Source organism: Spodoptera frugiperda, chromosome 26, assembly GCF_023101765.2.
Source record: "Spodoptera frugiperda isolate SF20-4 chromosome 26, AGI-APGP_CSIRO_Sfru_2.0, whole genome shotgun sequence".
Lineage (NCBI taxonomy): Eukaryota > Metazoa > Arthropoda > Insecta > Lepidoptera > Noctuidae > Spodoptera > Spodoptera frugiperda.
This window is the reverse complement of record NC_064237.1, coordinates 2,956,953-2,976,561: the sequence shown is the minus strand read 5'-3', so window position 1 is coordinate 2,976,561 and position 19,609 is coordinate 2,956,953. Positions and strand designations below refer to the sequence as shown.

Genomic DNA, 19,609 nt, shown 5'->3' with positions numbered 1-19,609 from the left:
AAAACAACGCTTGCGTCGTGTTTCATCTTGTGAGTGACGTTACCGGAGACTCAATTGTCCTCCTCCCCAATCTTTCCAATCCCAGAATTCCCAAGAATTCTCAAATTCGCCCCTACCTCCCAAAAGGCCGCAACGCACTTGTAACCTTTGGTATTTCCATGGTCAGCGCCGATTGCTTACCATTAGGTGATCCGTCTGCATGTTTACAGACTGACACCATAAAAAAATCTTTGCAATTGCGATCTTAAACCTACCTACTAGACGTGCAGATCATGGTAATGAATCTTATGCCTAAAGTCCTGTATTGAACTATCACGAGCCATCGATGATGATAATTCCTTAAAGGAAAAACAGGACACGGTGTTTCAAGTTCATAATGTATTCAACCTTCAAGGAAAACTGGACGCTGATTAACCGCAAATTCTAATTACTTAGACACATATTTGAGGAAATCCTTTGGGTTCACCTTCGTTTGCTAATGAATTTGGACATTTCATTAAGGAGTTCATAAGGACAATGACCTTTTGTTTCATGAGTTGAATTGTTTCATGTCTGGTACTGCGTCAATGAAATATTCATAATAATAGACACGTGTGAGAGGATTTAACGCTGTCTAATCAGACTCTTATCACTGCACTACAACTTGTGATTGGATTTTCTATGAATCGATAATGTTTAACATTGTATTTCAACATTGTAAACTAATATCAACAGCTCATGACAATGATTGTGGTACTAGGGACCTCCTCTCCACAAAAAAGCTATAATCTTCAAGCCTATTGTTTTACAATTTAAAAAGTTCCACAAAAATTAGTTTGCTACTTGGTCTCTGTTTTAATATGGAGCTGGTTCCTTCGATGCCCACGGGAAGAACAGGTGGTACCAAACGAATCGCACTTGGTCAACCAACTTCATCCTCATTAATTTTGATGTTATCGGCCCTCCCGTAACTGTTTGACAGGCAACTTGACTAGTTTCAAGCCATGCTAGAGGGTCATATTCGGTAGCAGCGCGACAATCGCCGCGTCGTGTGTCGCGAAATACTGCTCATGAAAATGAGACTCTAGCATGGCTTGAAACTAGTCGAGTTTCTCAACAAACGGTTACGTGTGAGTAAGTCTATAACATAATAATTAATTCATCCTCATTGTAACTCATTAGCTTTACAAACTGAGTACAAGTAAACATGAAAACAAATAAAACGTAGGTACTGTCTCACTAGTCTATTTGATAAACCACTACGGACAACCGTAAACCAAGTTGACTGCCACATTAAACGGAATCATAAAATTTACTACGTATTTGCTCAGTTAATGTATGGATACAAGATAGTACCAAGTGTAGTTTACACACATATGGGCAGACTTTGTAAACTTAAATTGTTATGTTATTACATTTTATGATACAGACTACAAATTGTTACATAAATTACACAAACTTTTTGGTGTAAAAACCAGGTGATATATAAAATATCAGGCGTCGTTGTGTTTTAACACATGACCTTTTCAAATTGCAAAACTTTTTAAATCAATGAAAAACCGAAATATAATAGGATTTCTCAATGTCGTCAGTCATTCAGTTGGATACCGCAAAGAATTCCTAAAATGTATGAATAAGAAACGATTTCTTAGAAAGCAAAGCGTAAACAAAATGTCAAACAAAAGACATTACAAATATTAAACATTCAAATTACATCGCGAATTCCACGAATCAACAAAGATGAGATACCACGAGGATGTGACATTTTATTTCTCCTATCACTCGAGCAAGTTCCATGAAGTCTACCGTACCTCGAAAGAATTCATATGCCTTTGGGCTTCCTATATAAAAGAGACGTTTGCCATAATCTCCACGTTTGGCAAATAGGTTGGAGTTGCAGTTAATATTGCAGATTTTTTACAGCTATCTCTATCTGCCGTGTCCTTTCGCCATCGACATACCCGACAGCACTTCCATCCCCATCATATAGATGGTTGGCAGGCCACAACTGCGCGCTTCTCACTCGGCGGTATTACCGAACCGATACGACTTGTAATGCTTCAAGAAAAAAGCGTATTCCTTTTAAAAGACCGGCAATGCACCTGTGACTCCTTAGGTGTTGCGGTTGTTTATGGGCGGCGCTGATCGCTAACATCAGGTGACGAGTCTGGTCTTTTGCCCCTATTTCATAAAAAAACCGCTTTTTAGAGAATACCACTGCAGCTGGACAAATGTTAAATGCGTGGACTCGACTCTTACGACACCCGCGGGAGGAGTAATGATAAAATGTATCATTAAATGTGTGATAAGTTTTATCACACACAAGCACATTTGTTGTGTTTACTCTACACTGTCGTCACAACTTCCATTTACATAACAAATTCCATGAATCCACGAAGCTAAAGCTACGAGATATCGTGACGTTTCATTTCTTATTTCCGAACTCGTGCAAGTTTAATGTGACGTCATTGATGACAGGCGCTGTGACGTCATTACTTGTAGTCCAAATGCTTGTTCTCCAAAGCTAATGTGCTTCAGTGAATTTCTATTGTGGTGTTGATAATGCATGGTGTATTGTGTATAGGCGTTTGAGCATATCACCCGTACAATGGATGTGACATGGTATTATCTATGTTGGATTAGGTTAGATATCGGTTTCTGAACATAGGTAGTAGAGGTGATGTAGAGTTAATAATCGGCTATTAATATGCATTTAGGAAGCTTAGATTTTATGCTGTTATATTTTTTATGGTATAAGCTGGTAAACGAGCAGACGGATCGCTTGATGGTAAGCAATTGCCGCCGTCCATGGATTTAAGGGTTGCTGAAGCATGGCTCTCCCTCACTTAAAATTATAATTAAGAAGTTAAGTTTTACGTCGCTACGATTTCATCTTTCGGCCATTTAGTTTAATTAGTAAAGGGTTTTAGGGTAAGGCCTGTATTTTATTTCCGAGCTAATACTGTCTGTTAGAACTTTGTGTGAACTGTACGAGGAGAAGGAGGGCGGGGGTTGAGAGGTATAATCAATAATGATTAGACCCATTGTCTGTATTTTTCGCAATACTTGGATCACGAATTAAAGTTACACACTTCGAGGTAAGTAGAGAACTAAAATAAATGGAGTAGTATTGAACTTTACCAAAATTCTTCGCCCAAAACATTGCGTGGAAGGTTAGCAGCTGTCCACTCAAATATATTCAATTTCCCTTCGCTACTAACCCCTTATATTTTTCCTATAGGTCGTTGAACCAATAGCTTAAGGCTGTCAATTCATTATCGACCTAACGTAAGTGGGTATACAGTCTAATCTTTTATTCATTTATCATCGATTCACTTTTGTTTTTGTTTTTATTTACGCGTGCCTTTAGTGGAGTTCTGAAGGAAAAGTAGAAAACTGTTGTATGTGAATGCAGAAACAATCAGAAGCTCAACGGTATCTACCGTTTCTCTATAGACTAAATTCTCTTGCCATTTTTTTCTAAGCTCTAAATCTATACTATTAAATACAATTGGTTGTTTGTAATATTAAAATAACGGCTTTTTACTACATGCATATGAATATACATGCGATACATACACCAAATTATACTTTTTGAACTTGTCTGTCTGTCTTTCTGTTTGTTCTGCTAACCTCTAGAACGGCTGGACCAATTTTGACGGGACTTTTATTAGCAGGTAGCTGATGTACTAAGGAGTAACTTAAGTCACAAAACTAGTTAACCACGCGAGCAAAGCCGCGGGTTTCAGCTAGCTATGGAATAAAAAGGATAAAGGTTTAATTTTGTAATTTGTGGCAACTCAATCACGTTTGTTTACCTGAAAATCTCGTGAAACAGAAAAGGGTTATTTCTGTGTACTAAAAATATTATTTAAACATCTGTTCTAATATTAAAGTCAGTCTATCGTATTTTCTAAGTAGACAGTCTCCAAAATCCATAGTAAATAGTTTGTAGTCACGAAACAATGTCTAAAGGTGTTATTGCTTAATTTAAAGGCTTAGCATCGAACCTCAGCAGATTGTTTGAGGTCGGGTTGACGAGGAATCAGCCATTAAACCTACAGTTAACAATAGCTATAGATTTGATTCATAATCCTGTTTCAACAGTAATATAATTAATAACAAACAACCAGGTACCAAGGTACCAGTTAATAATATTGAAACTCCATTTTGTAAGACCCAATTATTTTCTCGACATTAAAATAATAATTCAATTAAAACTCAGTTGGAGCTCCTGTTTTCAATTGCTAGTAAAATATTTTGAAGTTGCTTAATTTACAAATTGCTTGGTAGTCCAGAAAGTCTAGATTTGTTTATTTATTTATCATTTATGTACAACAGATAATACTAAAATGGACAACACATTCTTAAGTGTGGTTAACCATGCTTTAGCACGAATGGGCCGGCTCGACCGGAGTGATACCACGGCCTCACCGAAAACCGACGTGAAATGACGAATATGTCTTTCGTGAATCTACTTTCATGCATCCTTTCTACGTAATATCATATCCTTTTAAAACCAAACATCTTAGTTCAGCGGAACATTACAATAGAGTACATTATATAAATAAATATCAGTAATTATTGTTAATATACAACAGTAATTGTATGTTGATTAGTCTTCACCCCAAAAAATCGTAATAATTGTCAAAAATATCGCATCTACTTTTAGAAGGTTATTGAACTTTTAACGTGAACCATTACATAGTAATCAGTAGAGCATTTACTTACATTGCCCCACTTATCATAAGTTGCCAGTCAACAAGTCCACCCTGTATAAATAATTCAGAACGTGGTTGTAGAGGTATGGTACAAGGTATAAAATTAAAGCGAAAGATTATCAAAAAAATTTAGGACTATTCACAGGTTTTCTATAACATACGTACAATACATACATACATAACCTCACGCTTGTCTCCCATGGAGGTAGGCAGAGACAATGGAACGCCAATTGCTACGAAACGCTTTCGCTTTATCAACAGTCATCAGTCTTTTCATGCATGTTTTTTTATCACAGTCGATGATTTTTAGACAATTATTATTTCGTCATTTAACTATAGCTCAAAGTACTTCCGTGTCCAGACAGATGTATAATTAATCAACATGTCGATGACATAAAGTTCGGTGAAGTATAAAAATTGTATAATGAAGTTTCATTAAAATTAAAATAATCTGTCAGTATACTAAAAACATCTTATATTATTGATCAAATACGAATCTAAGACAGTGGCTTTAACAGTTCTAATAATTAAATAATATGTTGTCGGCTTTCTCACATAACTGTTTGACGAGGAACTCGACTAGGTTCAAGCCATGCTAGAGGATCATAGCATGGCTTATAATGAATTTCGTATGTCTCACGAAAGTTATAATAAAATTGAAATAATATACACAACTTATATTTTATATCTTATAACTTGTACCAAACATAAATGCTCACAAATAGTGACGAAATAGCGTCAGTTCTATTGATTCTCTTCAAAAAGACTTTAGTCTGGATTCGCCTTTACGCGTCACTGACGTAAAAATGTGAGAAGCAAAAAAATGTGGCATTTATTCATACATTCATCTCATACATAAATCGTGCTGAATTATTCGAACCTTTTTGCTTAAGAAATGGTAAAATATATCGAATCAATGTCACTAACTCACTGCAGTGAACTGTAATAGGTTTATTTTATTCGAGAATTGAATAAAATGGAGATTAACTACATTGAATTTTTTGTGTTTTTTTTTATATTTTCGTTAGAAGCAATTTTTGGGTTGAGGTTTTGAGTGTCTAAAATTGTGTTGCTTACAAATGGTGCCACGTCACGCCTTTTATCCCCGAAGGGGTACGCATTAGTGCTCATTACGGCACGTAATGCCGCTATACCATCTACACCTACCCGACCCGGGAATCGAACCCGAGACCCCTTGTCCGGCAGTCGCATTTGCGACAACTCGCCCAACGAGACAGGCATAGTTGTTAACAAACGAGTTATTTTTTTTTCCAAAAATAGATTAGCGTTAATTCAATTGCCACGCATTATGTTAAAGGGAAATCCAGTTACGACAACGACCTCAATCGCTCTTTACTGGAATTAGATTATCATGTTGGTACTCCTGCGTTCCTGTGTTAACATCACGTCTGCCAACTGCAGGAATGTTTGACGTTTGTCGAATTAGTGCTTGCATAGTTGTGGCTGTGCAGACTGTGTACTAGTGTGAACTGGAAGTCTTGCGGCTTTCCCATGAATTATCCTGAGTCCTTGACTATGTATAATATGTATTGATTAAAATATTGATTGAGTAGGTATATGAAGTTTAAACAGGTGCAACAAACAAACTTATATTTGTTTGCTATATTTTTGTTAATATAGTCGTAAAGTTACGTAATTGCGTAAAAATGCATCATACTTCAGTCTGGTCTCCAATTTTACAAAAAATCGAATCCTATGAATACTATGATCCTTAAGAGTATTAACGGCATTTGTTCCTTTATTTCTATTTCTTCGTTACTTAAAATTTAAAACGCTATTTTGTATATTATTAATTAATAAACAAATATCATTTATCAACACAATAATTAATATAATAAACAAAAGTTCAAACTACCTCTAAAACTATCCAAATTCCCTTACCGTAATTCAATTTAAAGATCAGCTCCAACATAAAACAATACTTTCGAACAATTTAATCCGTTCAAATAATCCACATTGGGTTTAATGAACCAAGTAGCGTCATTCAAGGGTCATAGGACATTCTCTGATGCACTGCTGATCAAAGATATTCTGTTTTTAGATACTAGAAGCGTCCTCACACTTGACTTGCCAATGTGAGCGTAGTTAAGTGTTTCGAGTGTGCACGTTCCATACGTTCGTAGTTCAATGCTCTTTGTTGGTAATGACATTGATGGTAGGGTAATAGATAGTGTGTTAAAGGTAGATCATAATTATGAAATTGTTCAATAAGAGAACGTATTTTTGTAAAGATTTCAGTTTCTAAGGAAAATTGGTGAAATGTTCTAAAATGGAATATTATAAATTTTAGATAAACTGAATTGAATATTGAATATGAGTCATGGCCCAGAGGTCTAAGCCACACAATGTCTGAGACCCAAAACATACCAACGGCAAGTACTAATGTGACTTGTTCCGAATTATAACTAAGTACTTTCTAAGATTATTTGGATACTACTGAATAACAACGTGAGGAAACCTAGGCTTATAAATTCTAATTATAAGTTTGAATTTAGCGTTCGGGGTACCTTAATATAGTAAGTTGACTGTTTACAGTAAGTTCTTACAGTGAAAATTATTTGTTGCTTCAAACAGTTAGTCTTTAGTCAAGAGATGAAGTTTGAATAACTCCTTAATAAGTCCTGTATTATAAAGCATGTTCCGAGTGGATTAAATTGGAAATTTTTGTTCTAGAAAATTCTACATTAAATATTCATTTTCTTACGCTTTGTTTTCTAAATTATTAACGGTTTGTGCTTGTTTTATTGTCCGGTGCAGTAAATATGCTAGTTGTCGTACTTTAGTTATAATTTTTCAGAGTAAATAAGAATTCGTTCCTATATTAAACGACGAGTATGTATAACATTAAACATGTATATTTATAGTCGACATTATGAAAATGCTTATTAATATTAGAAATGTGTTTGTTTTTCTTTTAATCAAAGCCCAACAACGTTTAATACGATATTTCTATTTGGAAAGAGTTGAGGAGACTTTTTTTAGGGGTGAAAAGCGTCCATTGTCTTCTCTCGCCTTGGGCGAGGCGAGAGGGAGTGTCAGACTCTTACTGACTAAAAACTACCCCGTTCCTACTCCTGCTTTTCGAGCCGGAGCCCCGGTAACTCGCTAGGCAGTCTGCAACTCCAAATCAGTTTAGGAGGCTGGAAAATGATTACAGGTTTTCCTATTTGTACTTTCCTATGACTATGTGGACGACGCCACATAAATTTTTAGTGTATATTTTTTATATCTCGTTGATAAATGGTAATATATTGTTAAGTTATCAGATGTGAGGGTTTAGGGAAGAATATGACAACATTTTTTTTAGTTTAGGCTTTGTGTTCGCCTTGGAAACTAGCCAGTACTCTTCCAGTCCACGCATGATATATGAAGGTTCCTTATACCCATTGTATTTCGACAAGAACCGGGCTGAATACCAAGTGAAATAGCTTTTTGTTATATGTTCCAAAAATAGTTTGTATTACGTAAGTAAACAACTATTTTTGTTACAACTTTCGTGAGACATATTAAATTAATTATTATGTTGTTGGCTTACTCACGTAATTATTTGACGAGGAACTCCACTAGTTTCAAGCCATGTTAGAGGGTCGTATTCACGAGCAGCATTCCGCGACACACAATGCGGCGAATGTCGCGCTGCAATGAGTTTACTGCATTTACAAATTCAACGATTTACTTAAGTAGAAAGAAGGTAGGAGGCCTTTGCCACGCCAAGGGCTCATAATCGCGCAGCACACATAATAAAAAAATATGTACTTAACATCAATTTCAATTATTACATACACACTTTCATTTTGGTTTAGAAAAAAATTTTGCTTTTTTTCTTTTTTTACGATTATATTACGCAATCAAATAAAAAGTTATTGTAAAGTGGAAAGTTGACGAGCATTTACGAAAGAAAGTAATGTCAATTACGATTAAACTTGCGGTATTATCCCGTAGGTATGACGTCACATTCGCTGAGACTCCGTACTTTGTGACTTTTACCGTAAAATCTTGATGAAGTCGATTAAAGTGGTGCATAGTTCTAAACGTAGCAATGCTGACGAAATAGAAAGAAAGAAAGAAAACACATTTATTTGGTACAACACCAGGGACAAACAGTACATGCGAATAAAATAAGAAAAAAACGAACTATATAAATAAATGTGAATAATTGAATATACACAAATATTAAAAAAAAACCGGCCAAGTGCGAGTCGGACTCGCCCATGAAGGGTTCCGTAACAGCAAGTAGATGACATAATATACAAGTTATAAAATAACTTGGTTTTACATAGTGTTTGTATGAACGACAAAGTTATATTTGCGGTTTTTGAAAATGTTTTATTTCTTAAAAACTAATAATGATATCTGGTTCAAACCAATTTTCGTTGTTAGTTTCTATTGAAATCTATAGAATATATTTTGTTTAGTTTTCTCACTCTCTTATTTTAGAAGTTAGAGGGGGGACACTCATTTTTCCACTTTGGAAGCGTCTAGCTTTCAAACAGTTGATTTTGACTTATAATGGTTTTAGGAACCTTAATGTCTTTTTAAATACCTATCCATAGACAACCATCACGGATAAGTTAGCTGAAAAAAAAAAATTGAATCAGTTCCATGTATGGAGTGCCCCCCTTTAATTTTTAAATTTATTAATTTTTATTCAAAATTCGAATAGCGGTTACCGAAATACATCAACCTACAGAGTTTCAACTATGTAGGCTTAACAGTTTCGGAAATAAATGGCTGTGACATACGGACGGACGGACGGACAGACAGACAGGTTCCGTTTTTTTGTCATTTGGCTATGGAACCCTAAAAACACAAACACTAAAAATTTTTGTTTTGTGCCCGACGGTTGCACCAAAAAAGCTTTTGCATTTCCATAGAAATTCTATGACATTTTAGTTTATGTTATTTTTAGAAAGGGTAAGGAGACATATAGTATACTACTAGGATCCATCTGCTAACCATGTTTTTCTCTATACCTATATAATTTTAAGGTTTCCTGTTCATTTTATCTCTACATTTCTTTCGGAGATCCAATTTTTCCGTCTTTTCTAAACTAATTCCTCCTCGCGTTAGTAACTTGGTTCTTTCGCCTTTATTTTAGTTTTCTTCACCACGTCGAACGAGTCTAACTTAGTAGTCTAAGTTATTTACTTAATTAAGACTTGAACTTGCTGAATTTCAGTGGTGAACTCTTCAGCTAATTCTGTTAGATCGTGTTCCGTGCATAGCAATGTTGTGGGTACTTTATATTTAACATATACTCGTTGTTAAAGTAAAGTGATTCTTATGGCTAAGTATATCTTAAGGCTTAAAGGTTTAATATCCCTTGCACTTGTTTAATTAACACATTGAACGCCGTGCTGGTCACCGGTGACCAAACGTTAGCGGAATATTTGCCTTCAACAGTTTTCTATTGGCTGTCAAAGATAAGTCTTTAGCCATAGTCTGTTTTTACAACACACCTGATTAGGACTTGTATATAAGGTGACTTGTAAATCGGCGTATTACTATCGGGAGGTGATAATACGACTAAATTCCTATAAAGTTAGCCTTGAAGTTCCTGGTCCAAAAGTACGTCGAATTACGAGTACCACGATATAAAGTAAATGTAATTGTTTCCAGTCGTCTTCTTAAGAGTTTTTACTAAGAGATTTATTTTTGTTTGTATTTTACCTCAACAGATGGCATTCCGAAAGTGCTTGTGCCTCGTAATCGAAATGTTTTTGGTATCCTAAAATAGGTTTGACCTTTGCGTGCTGAGTAAGATGATACATAATTAATGGCTCGTTTATATTATACAAGTTACAAACCTTAACAAAGCATCTAGTTTTCAGTGCAGAAAGCCTTGAAAAGATACTTACTTGGTCTTGTATTCCATTCATGGGTCGTCGTATATAGTACGGTTGCTTATATATGATATTTTGAGAATTGTTCAGTTATAGATCATAGTCTCGCTATGACATTAAGCTCACTCTTATTACATGGGACCCATAACATAACTGCAGAAAAATACCTAAAAATGAACATTACGAAGTATACATATAAGGTAGAACACCTCCGCGTATTTGTTACACAGGTAATGTAATAATAATTCGGCGTAGTAATTACAAATTTCATGTTCAACATTACATACATGCATAACCTCAAGCCTGTCTCCCATTGGGGAAGGCAGATAATAGAAAGCCAATTGCTACTCTAATCTTACATATTTCTTTCGCTTCATAAACAGTCATTAGTCTCTACATACCTACATGCTTGTCGGTTAACGGTAGCCGTCATCTTCAGCCATCTTGTAATATAATTCAATTTACACAGTGCTATCGAAAGTGTGTCAAATCAAATAATAATTAAACCAGATTTCAAACAACCCTGTGTCTGTAATTAACGTATAACAATGTCTATATCGAATTGATCTACAATTTGTATGTCTGGCTTGCTCTGAAATTATTCCAATGACAGCACAGAGACAATACATAAATAATTGGAATGACGTGATAACTGGGTATGTGAGGACGTGCTAATTGGCTGCTCCATTATGTACGGTCCTAGCATCCGAAGTGACACAATGACTTGTCATTATTTAATTTTATATAACTACAAGTAAGACTAGTTTGGTCTTTTTGTAATAAGTAACCAATGCAGCTTAGGGAATAGTGAGTAAAGGACAGCCTCGTTGGCCGAATGGTTGCAAGTGCGACTGCCTGGCTAGAGTTCTTGGGTTTGATTCCCAGATCGGATAAAGTGTCACTGGGCTTTTTACGGTTTTAAGAAGGACCCTCCGACCAGGCGAGCTGATCGTGACTGGCCGGTTTTCTGCCCCACTGTTGTGCGTTGGGATTTTCTATCCATGTTAATAAATCGCACATATGAAGCTTACAGGATTTATGACGTCATCCGTTGATTTATTCGTCGATCGCCTATGTGCGCCTTTTGTCATATGTCATGTGTCATGTATCGATACACTTAGTTTCAGATTGCAGTTCAGTAGTAGATTTTCGGACCAAGAAATTATTATTGAGTAGAGTTTGAGGCTACTCAGGTTTTTCCTAAAACTGTGACTAGCCACCGAAGTATGGGCAGCAACAACCTTTAAGTTTTCGGAGACCCATAATACTTTTTCTTAGCAATTCAAGAAATAGGCTATCCATTTCAAATGAGTTTATAAGGCTGCGTAGCCTTATAAATAACAATAATCATAGATTCAAAATACTTGATAGCCTTTCCAAAAAATGTCTTCAATAATAATTTTTTTAAGAGCTTTTCCAAAGACTCACAAATATGACGACAACTATCAACTATCATCCCGTTCACCACTATCGAGCCATATTTTCCGAGAATCGGAAAGAAAAACCATTCGCAGTGCATCCATGCACGTCTATAGGAATCAAGTTGAGCGTAGCGGACGCTTTGAGTCGGAACCAAGCGACAAATACGAGTAGTATCGGCCAGGGCTGCCACGTAGAAAATTACAAATTATCTACACTGTCTATATACTTACCGGTAGAACTTTAGTTTTGTGTCGAGAACATGTAATTAACGTTTTGTAATAGTTCAGAAAGTATCCCTTATGAAATTGATACAGTTTATCTATGATTTGCCCCTTCGAGTCGGATAAAAAGACCTATGAAATAGTCTGCAGCCAATACCACGTAGCAATTTATTTATTGAGTTAATATTCTTTAGAAAATACGAACATACATATATAACCTCACGTCGTCTGTCTTCCATGGGGGTAGGCAGAGACAATGGAACGCCAATTGCTACGAATCTTACACACCTTTTTCGCTTCATCAACAGTCATCAGTATTTTCATGCATGCAAGGGTTAAAGTATCATTATCATTTCCATTATCCCTAATCAAAGTTAAATCATTTATTCCAATTAAAAACCATAAATACTTAGCAACTTTTGAAACGTCAACAAAAGGAACAACCGAGAAAATAATGGGTTAAAAAAATCAGATCCTCGGTTAACCACAACGATGTAATAGTATCAATACTTATCTCCACATATAAGAAAAATAGTTTAAACCAACAATGAAGTTCCATTTCACTACCAACCCTAGGCAACAAATCTAGCCTAGATCGGATAGGCTCTAGACTAGACAGGTCAGCTCTGAAAGGCCCTCCATCGGCTTTAGTTGGTCAAGTAGACAATACGCTTCAGGAAAAGGCTGCAAATACAATGTTTCTTTTACATTCTACAGTGCATTGTTTAGTTCTGTTCACGTTGCAAGCTTTTGCTGAAACTGTGTGTAGAAAAGCTTAACTTTATGTGATTTTAAAAAGAATGGGATTGTAATTTCTTAGTAGTAGCACGGAGCCTGGAACTGTACCCAGTGTATGGGAATAGGCTCACCACCTATTACAAGGGACGTATGAGGTGCACATTAAGGGCCGTAATGTGCACCTCTGCCTACCCCTTCGGGATATTTATTTTGTTTAGGAGACGTGCACAGACGCGGTGACGACATCGCGCCGCCAAGAAGATTTCCTCTGTGACTCAAAACTAGTAGAGCGTTATCTCCGAATATTTATGCGAGTAAACTGTATTTTTCAGTTAATGTAGTATGTCTTACGATTTATATTATAAAAATAACACAAAAGAGAACACCATAATAAACTAATAAAAAACACAAAAGAGTAAGTATTTAAAACTATAGGACAGATAAGTCTTACATCCACCACTAGTTTCAAACTACTGTAGCAAGTGAACGAGACTCCAATTAAAACAATAGAGCATCAATTTTCTAGAACAACGATATTTGAAGTCGGGAGTAATCCGTTTATACGTTCAAGCTGTACTTTATTTAACTTTACGGGGCCTCCTAACTTTACTTCTATGTTCGTTTTATGATATTTTGTTCCCTTGGCGTTTATTAGACGCAAATTATTGTCTTACTATGGATTTCTTGTTTGCTTTGATTTGATTTGTGATATATTTGAGTTATTTTTTAATAACTTCGCTTTGATCAATAAATTAATTATCGGCTTACTCACGTAACTATTTGACGAGGAACTCGACTAGTTTCAAGCCATGTTAAAGGCTCATCATACATGAGCAGGACGCGGCGATTGTCGCACTGCTACAGATACATGTCAAACAGCTACCTAAGTCGATAATATATAATATACTAATATATAATATAATACACAATAATAAAGTTAGTATATCTCACGAAAGTTATAATAAAATTATTAATAAATGAATTGATTTATGAATACTAAAATTATGTACTAAATCATAAATATAACCGATAGGTGTTTTGATTAATGGTCGTAATTAAACAGCACTAATATTAAACCACTTAGATAACATTTTATTCGAATACTTTGACGGTACAACATACAAAATTAAAAAACATAGCTATATTTTTCAACTCAAAACCTTAAGGTATAGAAATAATGCTAATTAGCCGCACGTCATAACCGATTACGACCTCTGGTCTTTTGTAAAGGTTAACATATTACTATAGCTTCCCACATAAAGTTATTTTACGTTTATCGTCAAAAATATTATAATAATGTATTCTTCGGGAGTAATTCCTAAGTGAACCGATTCATCAACACTTCGTGCGTGGGTTGTAGCGAAGAAGAAATTTTGTCGGTTTTAAAGGTTACAAGGAGTCTTTAAATAGGTTTACAGAGGCTACAGGCATAACTGAATGGTAGCGAGATGCGTAAAGGACCTTATAAGGCTTGATCACCTCTTTGACTGTTAAGACGCGACACAAATTCTAAGAAAGATCATTGAGAATGCTTTTTGGAATAAGGGTTCTTTTTATTATTAGAAAGCTTATTCATTAGATATTTAAATGTTACTAAGTGTCGCCCACGTGATCAAATGATTTTTTTTCTCTCTAAAACTGATATTTTACACCACTCTGAACTATTACCACCACACCGTTTTCAAACTCCGTAACTAACTAACTCCGTTTGGTTGCGTAACTCCGTCCTTAGCAATTGTCTTGTTTTCGGAACAAAAATGTTACTAAGGAATAGTTTAAGTAATTATTAAATGTCTTTGAGTACGGCAGTTAGACTGTAAGATTTAGAAGAATAATGGACATTAGATTTTGTACACAGTATTTAAACGAAAGAAATATGACCTAAAATTTAATCAGAAGTTTTTTAATAGATAGAACGAAAAATAAGTATCGATTGGTCATTGAACGATTAATTCCTCACTCACTATATACGAACCAACCCATTTAGTTTCTATGTAACCTATCTCTTTAGCATAGTCTAACTAAGGAACACTTAATACTAGGTATTATACAGAATTCGTGTCTTCTGGTGGAATTACTTAGAAATTCAAATTACCAACAACAAAGTCAGTGAGGAACATGCTCGTGCCCGCATTTCTCGTCACTTTTAAAGAGATTTTGTCCTTCGCTCTTGTTTAGTGTTTATTCTCAAAGGCGCCTAGTTATGTTGTTAGGGAGTGTCGACGTAAGGTGTAGTGGAGGACTATGTGTGAGGCTAAACTGTACCAGTGTTTTGGAGGAGCTTCATTAATAAGATGGTGTTGTAATAGGGTTGTATTCCTACTAGCTGCGAATTAGTTTTTTGACGCGTTCGATTCCCGCACGAAGCAACTCTTTGTGTGATCTACATATTATTGTTTCGAAACGAATATAGGAGAAAATACTAGAGTTTAAAAAAATGGTAATTTATTAGGTACTGTATCATAAAATAACATTTTGAAAAGTTTCTGTTTTTTTAGATACATTTTTATACAATTATATTGGTTACATCGGATCAAAAGGAGCTACTCATCGAATGACTTTCTCAAAACGAGTATGAAGCCAAAAATTAACTCAGCAGTTACGTCTACGACTATTCGAACAACAAGACATTTAAAATGAAAATGGTCACAACCACAAAAAATATACCATTAAACGAAAGAACTAAAATATTGTATACGTAACTTAATATTTGTAATTACAGGCGCCTAACGAGAGCCACATTACACACGTAGGATTATAACTGTAGATACAAAGTGTAATTATCTGAGCGACCTCTGAACAAAATGGCCGCCCACTGGATATCTTGTGGCGACCAATTAAATTACACTTGCCACACTGAAATACCAGTTTGTACTTAGAACACGTACTGTTTGTTAAGATCTGCTGCTTTTGTATTGTTGCTTTTTATATGTAGTGTTGTTAGACGTAGGTATTGTTCGTTTCAAGATTAAGAACTCATATTTTGTTATTTTCATTATGGAATCATTTATTTTTGGCTCTCTTTGGTGGTATTTTTTTAGTTAGAAAATAAACTATTCGTAGTTTGGGCAAACCTAAGTCCGTTCTAAGACCTCATGCGTGCCATATAGCTATAAATGAGACAAGCTATTTTATAGAAGCTGCGGACTACCTAGCGGGTTTAGCGGGGTTCCGGCTCGAAAAGCAGGAGTAGGAATAGGGTGGATTTTAATCAGTAAGAGTCTGACACTCCCTCTCGCCTCCGTCAAGGCGGCAGAAGCCATTAGATGATTTTCCCTCTTAAGAAAAGTTATACACACACACATACAACGTCACGCCTTTTTTCCCCGAAGGGGTAGGCAGAGGTGCACATTACGGCACGTAATGCCGCTATACAATGTACACCCACTTTTCACCATTTTGTGTTAAAGTCCCATGTAATAGGGGGTGAGCCTATTGCCATATCCTGGACACAATTCCAGACTCCGTGCTACTACTGAGAAATTTTTCGAAAATCCGAAAAAAGCCCAGTAATACTTTGCCCGACCCGGGAATCGAACCCGAGACCCCTTGTTCGGCAGTCGCACTTGCGACCACTCGACCAACGAGGCAGTTAAGAAAAGTTATAAACATAAAAATATGTCTGACAAATATATTACACACACAATTTATTTCCGAAAATATAAATAACTAATCCCTAAGTCAATCTGCTACAACAGCCTATTCCTACTTATACCATTATCTCCTAAGATTCAGCAGTCTAACAACTTGATAAGTCTGTCACGTTTGTAGGCTGTGTATTAAAAGTTTTCTTCATTAGTAGAGCCTTCCCAGTTGCCGACTAGCCAACTTGACCGGCGGCAAACTTCGCCACTTGGCAAACATCCCATCTTAGGATTTATGATGATTGCCTCAAATAAGTGCAATGTAAGGAAACTAGATCGTTTATAACCTGCGATGAGGATAGGTAAGATTTATTGGCAGGTCCTATGTAGCTACTATATATTTTTAAATTTCCTATGAGCTGAATGAAATGAACATGTTTATTTTCCTTATTTTAATGGAGAAAAGCTCTACTGCTGTAGGCTGCGCGACATCGCCACGACTGCGCACGCTGCTCATGATGAAGAGTCCCTCTGTGACTCGAAACTACATAGTAGAGCTTTTTTCCATTAATATACGTGAGTAAACCATGATGTTTAGTTAACTCGGTACTTTTAATATCAAAAATTTAAATACGTTTGTAATTGAAATTACTGACTTCTATATCTGGTTTAACCTGTACGACCTACCTTAAAATGACCTTGAAGTCCAAGACACATTGTATCCCATAGAAGTCAATTCAAGGACAAACAGTTGGCAGTGTCCAACACTGTCCAACACTGCCCATATCATTCTGTTGTCATACACAAGCGTTTGATGAGGGTCCGAATCCGAACTGAAATAGTTTCAACCGATTTCTATTGAGCCCCGACTGGACACTGACAAAAACAAAAGATTTATTGTTTTTCACCGATTTCCTTCGTAAGCTTCACGGATTTTATTGTTTCAGGAAAGTGGTCTGTAAATAATAAAAGGACTTAGCACGCTGTTTGTCATTCCGTGTTTGTGTAGACAGGTTTTATGAGTTTATTTTACGTGCTTGAAGATAAGTTGACATTTCGTTTTAACCGGGGCGTGGTTTTAATTGGACTTCATATTGTAGTGTTAGTCTAGAATAGGCTAGTCAAATTCAATACATTTTTCGAAACGTCAGTGTTTTTTTACAAACGATATTTTCAATAATTTTTGTAGGAATCAGTGCGTTATGATGTCATCATATTTTTTAGTTAAATAGCAGACTTAATACTAGAATGTTAGTTAAAAAAATTGAAAATTCGACAGACAACTTGATTAAGATGAGGATCCAGGGAGCCGCTGGATGCAGGCCACTTCCAATCGGGCTGTCTGGAAGTCATGGCTGATGGCTGATATATTATGATGATCATCATCAACCAAACTACTAAACATTGGCCTCTACAATTTCCTAATACATTTTCAATAGTTTTAATCTAACCTCATTTGTTCCAGAGTCCCAACACCTCGTGGGTCGGTGTCGAGCACGAGCAGCACCAGCACAGGCTCCCGGCTGGCCAGGCTACTGTCGCAGGGGGTGAGGGGCACTCCTGAAGATATAGCTGTCGATACACCGCGGAGGCTCAGCTGGGAACGGTGAGTTTTAAAACGTGTTTATTACAATTTTACATAGGATATACCGTTTTTGCAATAAGTTGTTCAAACAGGTCAATGGTCAAAGCATGTCAATCAGGTTTTTATCGTGAATCAAACTAACGATGTATACATTATATTTATGTAACGTTTTCATTCTCGAGTTTTGACGAGACAGCAATTGATAGTTCTTATAAAATTACATTATTACATATTTCATATTACCTTATCAACAACAAAGAATTAATACAATGTATAAATCATGATAGTGCGTAACTCGGCAACTGACAAAGTCTCATTAAAATAAAAATTAATCGCTTACCCAATAGGGTTAATTAAGACTGTTTTTAATAATAATAAGGACTGTTTTTAACATAGGTAATATAAAGCACGTACTAAGCTTATCATCACATATAAATTTATACCATAACCCCGAGAGAATAAAGTTACTTATTTAAAGTCCTCACACTAACAAAAATGCCTTGAAATATTACCTACTACTTAGGTAAAACACTAGACAGCTAGACTCATACTTCACACTTACTTCAGTAGACATATTTATTTCGTTATCATACTAGACATAGAAGGCAATATGATATGTTATGCTAACTAGAAATTTTGCCGACACACGCCAGGCTACGTGGGTGAAATATTGCTTGACAGTGTAATAGCTACTCTACTTGTAGAACAGCGAGTCTCAAAGTTTTAAGAAATTTTGTAGGTTTTTTTTTTACATTTTAATAAGTATTTGTGGTTATGGTTATGTGGTATTTGAAATTCGCACTGTTAGTGTTAGTACCTGAACTATTTGAATTCATGATTTCCAATATTAACACTATGATAGGTGACTTGATTACTTCTATACAGAAACCTTTTTTTGTCAATTATCTTGTTTATTGTTATTTTTCATTTTTTTTAACTTTGCCCCACACTAGGATTTTCTCCTTCCCATACACATGACACCCAGACTCGGAACAACAATCTACAGATCACAAAGAGTTGCACCGTTCGATTCCCGAACGGAGCAACTCTTTTGACACGTTTTAAGCAGCCAGTTACCACGCCAACCTTTCAGTCATATAAAGAAAAAAAAATATTTATTTTTTGTAGGTATTGTATTAGAAATTACATATTAGTATAGTTATATACAATTCATTGCTTAGTGTTTTCTTTTACTAAAAGAGAAAGTTATTCTATTACCAACACCCGGTTCAGGCATATAATTTCGAAATATAAACCTTTTACCCAGTACAGTACACAGTAGTTTTATTGTGTGAGTAAGGTTATTGGAGGCCTCATTACCCCCTTCCTAAAAACCAAAAAGGCCGGCAACGCACTTGTAACACTTCTGTTATTTTGGTATCCATGGTTGGCGGCGATTGCTTACCACCAGGTGATCCATCTACTCATTTACCAGCTTATACCATGAAAAACAGACCATATTATTATAGTTCACAGGACAACATAGTTAGGAAAC

At 35.7% G+C, this 19,609-nt stretch overlaps 1 protein-coding gene across 3 annotated transcripts in view; it reads left to right on the top strand.

Annotated features, from left to right (window-relative positions):
- The window catches only part of LOC118263955 (uncharacterized), a 288,611-nt gene that overhangs the window by 163,167 nt on the left and 105,835 nt on the right, over positions 1-19,609 (top strand). For all 3 annotated transcript variants that reach the window (XM_050704745.1, XM_050704744.1, XM_050704742.1), the window contains exon 5: positions 17,995-18,135. In XM_050704745.1, the coding sequence (XP_050560702.1) occupies positions 17,995-18,135 (141 nt within the window). The remainder of the gene's footprint in view (positions 1-17,994; positions 18,136-19,609) is intronic.